Raw genomic sequence first — 9,751 nt, forward strand, 5'->3', positions numbered from 1 at the left:
TTTATGACTGTATGCTTAACAATCAATTTTAAAGCTGCAGAACAAATTTTACGTTTTCAATCCTTTAGATCAGCAGGTCTCTATGATCATAAGAAACACATTGTGGTGTATCCAAACTCCTGACTTGTGTTGTTTGCTTTGAGTCGCTGTTTTGTGTGTTATCTGTAGTGTGTGTGTGTGTGTGTGTGGGGGGGGGGGGGTGCTGTGTGAAGCAGGTCATCTCTCTCTCCCACGCAAGCTTTTTACAGCTCTTCATTAAGCAACACACCATCACCTCAGGGCACATGCTTTAGTATGGTTGCAAGATTTGATTCCCCCCCCTCTTTTTCCACAGCACCCACCGATATCCTGGATGTAACGGAGAGAGAAAAGTGAGTGTCATTCTGAATGCACACTTATTTTTATCTGTTGACAGTAAGAGTTCAGGTTCTGTTTTATGATACTGTAGTCAGGAAGGCCATGGTTTCTTAGGAATCATCTTAAGTTTCATTTTTAGTTTCAAGACTCCAACTTGTCTTGTGTTTTTCTGCCTCCTTTCCTCTCTATTTACCCATCTCTTCCTTCCTCTCTGTCTCTCTTTCTTGCTTATTCAGTGGAGAGACGGTATTGCACAAAGCGGCCTCGTTGTGTCAGAGGACAATCTGTCATTACCTAGTGGAGGCGGGAGCATCTCTCATGAAGACAGATGTACAGGTGAGATAGATATGTAGAGAAATACACTTAATATTCATGTTTGGTGCTGGAATAAAGGGAATAGTTCACCCAAAAATGAAAATTCTGTACTCATTTAATCAATCTCATGTCATTCAAAACCCATAAGACTTTGTTAAAGGTTAATCTTCGAAACACAAATTAAATGGATTATTTTTCGGATTGTTTAAATATAAATAAGCAATCGTATATATATTAACAAGACTTGGATTAAATGGCCTGATTCATATGGATTTGTTTAACAAAGCCATTAGTACCTTTTTGGATCTTCTAAGTTTTGGTTACTTAGTCTTTCAGTGAAGTAACAGAAAACTCTAATTTTTCATAAAAAATATCTTAGTTTGTGCTTCAAAGGTTAACCAAAGTCTTATGGGTTTGGAGCAACATGAGGGTGAGGAAATGGTGATGAAATTCCTTTAATGCTCATGGCGGTCCACTTACGTGCACAGAAACGTCTCATGACCAGGTCTGGTGAGAAATAATGTCATAGCTATCGATACACATCCTGTCAGAGTTTATTCCCTGTTTGTACTTGATATAAGAATTTAGGAAGGAATAATTTGGGTAAGTTCTGAATACAGATTCATGCCAAGCTGGTTCTCTGTAGACGTTTGTGGCTTTTGGATCGCTCTCATTTTGGCTGCAGCCTCCAGCTGGTCTCCATCCCTGAACGTGTCTGTACTCAACTGCTCTGTTAGTCAGTGCTGACTAAGACCTCCGCATGAAACAAGGAACCATTCTTCCCCCCAGCAGCCCACCCTCTCCCCCGCTCACCTCCACAGATCCAGCCAAGAGACTCAAGATCTCCTGCAGCACTTCTGATTGGTGTACCGCAAAATTACACACAGCTGTAGACACACTAGATTCTAATTACTGCCTCTCTTATTTTCAGAAGAAACATCAATTTAAAAAGTACTTATTTGAAGAGATCTGTGAGGGAATGATTTTCCACAAAGCACTGAAATCTCATTTGTGGTTAGAACTCTCAGCAGTACTTTCTATCGCTTACACGCTCTTTTTTTTCCCCTGTAGTTTTGTACCTTTGCACTGCTGGGCCTCAGTGTAACAATCTCCTATAAAGCTCTCAGCAGTCTAACGGACCTTTCCCAGCTCCCATCTGATAAATGTGTGAGACAGCACTGATTGAGTCTCCTGGGTGCCGATGGACTCCAGTCTGTCTGACAGCCTTCAGTTCTATCTGTGTAATTATCAGGAACTCATGTGCAGTTGAGGGAGATGAAATGTGTAAAGTCACCGGTCTGACACGGTCTGAGAGCAGACCAAGATGAAGATTTTTCTCTTCAGAGGATATCCCATAATGTTCATCTACCCTCTTCAGGGAAACTGTACTCCTGTGCTCCTGACAGACTTAATCTGAGCAAGACCTGATTTAGTGGTGCCATTTTCCTGGACTGTGGTCTGTTGCGATTAACAGCTCCATCAGCACTTTTCTGCTCTGCTTTCCCTCTGTTTCCATCAAATCTAAGGATCCCACACTCTTGGTTTCATTCAGTCCAGAAAACATCAAATCCAGGATAGAGTGACTCATCGTTTGTTGCCCTGTGATGAAGCCCACTCCTCCTCTCTGACGCCCTCCCTCTCACTTCCTTTCCTCTGTTTCTCTTTTACAGTCTATCCATCTGTCTTTGTCTTTATATAATAAGCATCCCTATTATCCTTTCCATCATTTTTCCCCTCTCTCCTTTGTGACTTGTATGAGGATGAATGCTGGTTTTTAAAAGCACTATAAAAGTGTTATTATATTTCTGTTGGGCATGCCCTGCAGGGATCAGTCTCTTAAACACAAAGCTTTTTTTTCCTCCTGTGTAACTTGTCTCTTTTAGTTCATCATGGCTAATATTCTCCATTGTGACTCTAGCGTTTGAGAGCTTTTCCAGAACTGCCTTTGTTTGCATCTGAAAGGCTGAAAAGGGAGGGATGCAGCACCGTGCTGGAAGTTGCGCAGTATGAAAAGGTTCTGGTGGCCGGTCGCACTGTACACTCACGAACAAAGGTGGCTTCATCTGTGCCGCAACAATGAAAGCGCCTGACGGGCAGTTTGAGTGCTCCAAGCTCTGTCCGACAGGAACAGTCCAGGCCTTTCTCTCAGACTCTCTGCACCAGGCCTGCCTGCAATTAACTACAATTACTGTTGAGCAATGCTGGCAACATGGAAAAAGAGAGGCGTTTTCTGAGAGAGCATGTTTACCATTAGAGGCTCTGTGCAGTCTTTGATTTCCCTTTTTCATTGTCCATGAAGACTTTGTCTGGATGAAACAGTCCCCAATTAAGGCCTGAAGCAGCCATAGATGTTCTCTGTGTATTTTGCTTCAGTTCACGAAGCGTGCTCTTGAACTTCAGCTTGTGTTTATATTTGTAATTGGAGTCTCAATGAAACAGTGAGCAGATTAATTATAAATTGTCAATATATATACATACAGTGGTGAAAATTATTAGAACACTAGTATTTTCACCAGCTAAAAATGGTTTTAAGTCAGGTATTTCTATCTTTTGTCTATCTAGTGTGAGTAGATAACATTTACAAGCATCCATTAATTGCAATAATTAATCACTCCACAGAGATCTGATCTGATCATCATCCAGTCTGTCTGGAATGACAAACTGAGACAGACTAAATCCAGAAGAACTGTGGCAACGTCTCCAGGATGCTTCAAGAGACCTCCCTGCAAAGCTACAGTACTGTTAAAAGTTTAAGGCACTTGTGTAAAAATGCTGTAAAATGAGGATGCTGTCAAAAATGATAAATGGCTAAATAAATAGATTTTCTTTATTAATTAACTTCTATTAACTAAGTTAAATCAACATTTGGTGTGGCCATCCTTTGCGTTTAAAGCAGTTTTTACTTAATTTCCAGCGATATCATCGACCTGATTGCAAAGACACTATTTAAACTGAACTGAGCTGGATGATGACATCACTGAATTCAATAATGAAATGCCTTTAACTGAAAATCTTTTTTTTAATCCTTTCATTTTACATTATTGACACACTATTTTCCTTTTTTGATATTGTGCAGTTGCTTTGACACAATTTACATTGTTAAAAGCGCTATATAAATAAAGGTGACTTTGCAGGTAGGCTTCTTGAAGCGTCTTGGAGACGATGCCACAGTTCTTCTGGATTTAGTCTGTCTCAGTTTGTTCTGCTTCTTCATGTCACTCCTTGTGGAGTGTTAATGGCAAACTGAATGTTTGGAAATGTAAACTGATATTCCCCACTGACACACTACAGCAAAAGATAGAAATAGCTGACTTAAACAATTTTTTAGCTGGTGAAAATTCTAGTGTCTAATCATTTTGGCCACCACTGTATATGAGGTGTATATATATACCTCTGCAGCATTTGTTATGTTTGGACTTAAAATGTGTCTCTTCATTTCCAGGGCGACACTCCAAAGCATCGTGCCGAGAAGGCCAAAGATGCAGAACTTGCGGCGTATCTTGAGAACCGCCAGCACTACCAAATGATCCAGCGTGAGGACCAGGAGACTGCAGTTTGACCTTTAACCTCTCACCCTTCACCTCAACCGGTGTCCTCCTTTTTGTGCCAAAAAAACAGTAACCAAAAATGTATCGCTAAACCCGTCGTAGGCTCTCTGTACCGCAGTGGGGGTGATACATTCCCAGAGAGAGAATATGGTTGCACACTTTACTGTCTCTGAAGAGGTCCCAAGCTTTCATCATCTTTCTCTGTTGGACTTAATGTCTTTCATTTCATTGCACTGCCAAAACATCTTAGACTTTGTATGTATGAGACAGAATGCCTTTCCCTCTGTTGATGCACTCATCAAGCTTGCTTTTCTAGTTTGACAATGCTGAATGTTAAATGAATACGGCGTCTGTCTCCAGATTAATCCCTGTCTGTAAGTGTATCTGGAGCATTCACCGTAGCCCTGACTCCACAGCTAGGTTCAGTATAGCTCTGTCATGCCTGGGAATTAACAACAGTAAAGACAGTAGAGCCATTATACATTAACAACATATCATTTAATGTAACTTTTTAGATTGCCCTGCACTGAAAGAGTTCAGGTTGGTTCAAAGATAGGAATGTTTTTTGGGGTCTTGATCTGAAGTATCAGTACTATTTAGATATTTTTCAGGTGTGTTATTAGAAGGATTTTGCATTTTCATAGATTTCTGTGCTTTTTCTAATAACATTCGGTACTGTAAATGTATGCGAGTAGCTTTCTGTTTAAGAGGCATTTGCACTGTAGCTTTGATTGCCTTCTTTATTCTATACTCTGGATTTATAATTGATGTACTAAAATATAGCTTCTTTCCTACAATACTTTGAAGTAAATAGATGTTTATATAATTTGTAGCTCTCAAAGATGTGTTGTCATGTTTGTATTATAAAACTGTAAATTAGATTTAGGTTTATTGGAGTTGAGATCAGATCTATCTGTGATTCAGCTCATTTTTCTTAAATCTGTGTGATAAAACAACACACTCTATAAGAGTTTTTGTTTCATATTTTTTTTTTTAGTGCTGATGTTTTAATGCATATTCAAGATTTTAGGATGCTTATATTTATTTTGCTAAATCATTATATATTGAAATTCATTTGGCCTTGAAAGCATAAATATTTAATAATATTAGTAAATTATGACTTATTTCAATTATAGAATGCAACTCTTCTCTGTCCAGAGAGTTCAAAGTTCTTTAAAATGTAATTATACAATATGTATGCATATTCATGTTGTAAATGAGTAACACACTGTTTGGATCAACACACTAGTGCTCTTCATTTGCTGTTGGAAATGCATTTTCAGCACTCTGTCGTGTTCTTTCTTTGGAAAGTTTGAGTGTTTAAAAAACCAACCATCTATCCATCCATCCATCCATCCATCTATCTCACCCTTTTACCCAGACAGCTGTTTGACAGGAGCCTTGATGAACGAGATTATATGACATCATATGCCATAAACACTGAACTCACTGAACTTTCAATAAACATGTGATATGTCTTAATGATCGATTTTCTTAAATTCTAAGACACTTTAAGGGTTTGAGACCCCCCCCCCCAGACCTTTTTAATTAGATATTTTTTTTGTCCATGGAAATTTTTTTTCATTCTTTTATCCTATTTTTTTCATGTTTTCATCTGAGAAGTGTGAAAAGGCTGATTGTGCGACATGTATAGGATACAAATACATTTGAATTTTGAAGATTGGTGTTACTAAACTCCTGTACTATAGTAATCAAAAAACAGTTTAATATAGTTTAGACAGACACTGGTTCACAAATGCATTCTGGGAGAAAACAAAGCTAGGAGATGGGCTGACACTGTAAATGGTCTTCAAGCCAACAGAGCTTTTTACTCAATCATGCCAACTTCATTCCTTTGCTAAGGAATTTTGGTCATTTAATTTTACTGTTTGAGTTAAACAGCCTACAGGAACCTCTCGCGCTCACAGTGATTGAAGGAATTAAGAGTCAATTATGTGAGTTTTGAGGCTTTCAATTTCTTCATTATTATCATAATCCTAAAACTAGAGTTTGTCAGACTAATAGGCAGAACAGATGGCATAATGTTTGAACTCATTCATCAACACTTAGAGCGAGTATTTCTTATTTACTGTAGTAGTTTGAACAAATTTTATTATCGCTTAAATCTTAGTATTATATGATATGAGTCTATAATATAAATGTAGTTTGTTACAATGTTTTATCTCTTATTTAAAATGTTAGAACCTTGCTACAATGCTCAACACTTCATCTTTTTCTGCAAAACATCTAATTAATTTCCTTAGAAATACAACAGCCTTAAATTACTTAAGTGATTTACAAATTTATGTCCAAAATTCCATACCTGATTTCAATATGAATTTTTGACTGGTATGATGATGTTCTACTGCATGAACTCAGTCCTCAGCTGTTAACTCAGTGAAGTTGATATTTTAATGGACAGTTTTTAAGTGCCGTGGACTGTATTTAGCATATCATTTCTATAGCTCCGAGGACTAGTGAGGTCTATGCCCTGCGTTAGCCCACTGTTACTTTTAATTTAGGCTGGTTTTAAGATTTTATCACCCAGACTTTAATGATGTGGTTCTTTTGTTTTGGTGTTGATCCGTTTACTCTGTGGCACATTCAGAAGAGATTGTAAGTGATGCTGGCAGCATCATATTACCCTTCGGTCTCCTCTGCTATGATTTATTCTCGTCCAACCAACAGATCATGATTATGATTCTGTACAGTGAGTACTACATTATAAATAATTCATACGTACATGTTTTCTCAAGCAGCTATTTACAGCTGGATCTTACATGTCCATTATCTTATTAAAACCAAGTTTTAAATCCATATATTATTTCAGCATCTCTTACAGTACATCAGCAATGCACTGTAGGCAAGCACTATTGCCATTATTTTTCTCTAGTATCCTATTTTTCTTCATATAGTGGAGACACTACTGAATGTTCAGTACTTCACCAACATTATGAATGCCCACTCTATTTTTATGGCATTACTTAAGAGATGAGATTTTCCAAGAAATCTCACATTTTTCGATTCTTATATGGAAATCTCCTTACTGTTACTTTCAAAGGGCAAAGCAATGTAATATGCATTATGAATTTCTGAATGTGTTTTGTTGCTGTGTATTTTCCTGCTCAATACGCTCTTAAGCCTTTAGCCATCATCGAGATGCATGAAAGCCGTAAGAAAATGAAGAGCTGCCTCTTACATTGATCTGACATTGACACTAATTTGTGTCTAGTTTAAGGGTTTTTTTGTTGTCGTTGTTGTTTTTAGTTGCAGTGCAATTCAAGGCTAGAATTTGTTAGAGGTTTTGATAAGATGAAAGCAGAAAGCATGGGTTCCAGTGCAATATATTGGGTTTTAAGAAATGTTTTATGAATATTTTGTTCTGTAATGTAGTTCATATTTATCTCTTCAATGAACTTATCTGTTAATGTCTGGTTAATAAAATAATAAAGCATATTGAATATTTCATACTGAACAGCAAGGTCATTTGTTGCTTAAAACACAGATATGTTAAGAGACTGGATGTTGAGTGATCGTTCTGTCCTTGTTTTAGTCTTACAAAGCCTATGAATAATCATTTTAAAGCATTTTTTTATTAATTGTAAAGAATAAGAGTGAGATCTGATTCACCACTTGAACAAAAAAGCTTTTTCTGTGCCTTAAGAACTCTTCAGAGTAAACAGTCCCTCATACCTGAGTCCATTGTTTTCATGTAGATTGAGTAAATACTGTGGCTGCTTATTTTAAGGTAAGATGGTCCACATCAGTATTGAATTTGTATGTTTGTTTTTTTTAGCTATTTATTTATTTGATAGTGGGGCATTCAATACTGATACATTTGTAAGAAGACTTGTTTATTTTTATTTCAGTCTCTATTTATTTATTTTGTTTTCAATTTTAGTACTTCAAAGTTGTTGATGTTGCCTTGACAACTGAAGCTGTCATCTAATATATTTATGTTTTAATATTTTTTTTTTGTTTTAGTTAATAATAATAACAACCCTGTCTACATTTAATGTGAGGTTTGTTTTGTTTTTTTGAGAAGCCTGTGAAAAATGTATATTCTTCTGTATTGTATTGTGGTCTCCCTCTAATCCACAGATGGATGCATGTGAGGCTTTGCAGTCTGGAACAGCACAGAGCTGTTTTAATTTTAATATAGTTGTATCATCCTTGGAATGTATTAACATTTCCCTCAGACTCTGATACCGAGTTTATTTTTGTCGCTGCCGGCTCAGAGATGAGAAGCAGGTATTAATAAGAGAAATGCCATTCCTGGCTGCAGCCAGTAAAAGAGTGAATGTAGAATCCTGATGATGTGGGACGTCTATAGATCAGATTGATCCGATGTTCAGAAGTTAGTTCCATTGTTTTGGAGTAGTCATAGCTAAGCTCAGCTCTTTGCAATATATATTTATATTTATTTATTTATTAATACAATGGCTGTCCGGGTATAAAAAGGGGGGGGGGGGGGGGGTTGATTATTGTTGTTGTTGTTAACTTATTTGTATTTTTTTCTTATTTATGATTGTGTTAGACTTGAAAATATCATAAAAAATATTAACATTAGCGAATACTTTGCAACCTAGGTTGAACAATTTTTTACAGAATTTATTAATCAAATTTTTCAGGTTGTGTAAATTAACATGATTGAATTCAATATGAATGAACATAAATTAACAACAAACACTAATGCATAAATCAAAATGGTAACACTTTAGAATAGGGAACACTTATTCACTATTAACTATGACTTATCCCTCAGTGAATTCCTAATTTGCTGCTTATTAATAGTCAGGTAGTTGTTAAATTTAGGTATTGAGTAGGATTAGGGATGTAGAATAAGGTCATGTAGAATAAGGCATTAATATGTGCTTAATTAGTACTAATAAATGGCTAATATTCTAGTAATATGCATGCTAATAAGCAACTAGTTAAGACCCTAAAATAAAGTCATCAACATTGACCTAGATTTACAAAATGCTGTAATTGGTGTCTATTGTTAGTTTATGATACCTAGCATTAACTAATCTGAATTGTGAACTTGTTTAAAGTCATTTTGGTTGTCTTTCATTACATATTAGTTTTTGGAGTAAAAAAAAAAAGACCATCAGCATGTGTGTGTGAGAGGAAGTACATTCTTCTGGTCATGCTCCGAATGACCCCTGCCTTTTAAATAATCACAATGTGAATGGTGGCTACACTTCTGTCTTAGAAAGCTCAGACTTCATCCTCAACTCTTTAACCTTTTCATGGACAAACACTCACATGCTGGTTCACCCTTTGCCCATTTGGCAAGCTTTCCCATGACTTCCCGTTGATCCAAAGAAGCAGAGAGTGGGGAGAGGAGGAGTGTTGGGGTTTTGTTGCTCATTTGTGGCGGCTGTGAGCTGCCTTTTATTCAAGTGATTGTTCCATCTGGTCCTCTGTTGTGAGACAGAGGTTTCACTGTGGAGAGCAGGGAGGAGGTCTTGCCTTTTCAGGTTGCTACAAAATATGTAGCCTGTATAAACCTCCCAACCTCTCAACCC

The 9,751-nt window shown here is 36.9% G+C and overlaps 1 protein-coding gene across 9 annotated transcripts in view; it reads left to right on the top strand.

Annotated features, from left to right (window-relative positions):
* LOC306846292 (diacylglycerol kinase zeta-like) overlaps positions 1-7,688 on the top strand; it is a 131,699-nt gene extending 124,011 nt beyond the window's left edge. For all 9 annotated transcript variants that reach the window (XM_079379558.1, XM_079379557.1, XM_079379561.1 and 6 more), the window contains 3 exons: positions 335-371; positions 594-693; positions 4,115-7,688. In XM_079379558.1, the coding sequence (XP_079235684.1) occupies positions 335-371; positions 594-693; positions 4,115-4,231 (254 nt within the window). In that variant the 3' untranslated portion in view covers positions 4,232-7,688. The remainder of the gene's footprint in view (positions 1-334; positions 372-593; positions 694-4,114) is intronic.
* The last annotated feature ends 2,063 nt before the right edge of the window (positions 7,689-9,751 follow it).

The sequence above is a fragment of the Barbus barbus genome (assembly GCF_936440315.1).
Source record: "Barbus barbus genome assembly, chromosome: 1".
In the NCBI taxonomy this organism is placed as follows: domain Eukaryota; kingdom Metazoa; phylum Chordata; class Actinopteri; order Cypriniformes; family Cyprinidae; genus Barbus; species Barbus barbus.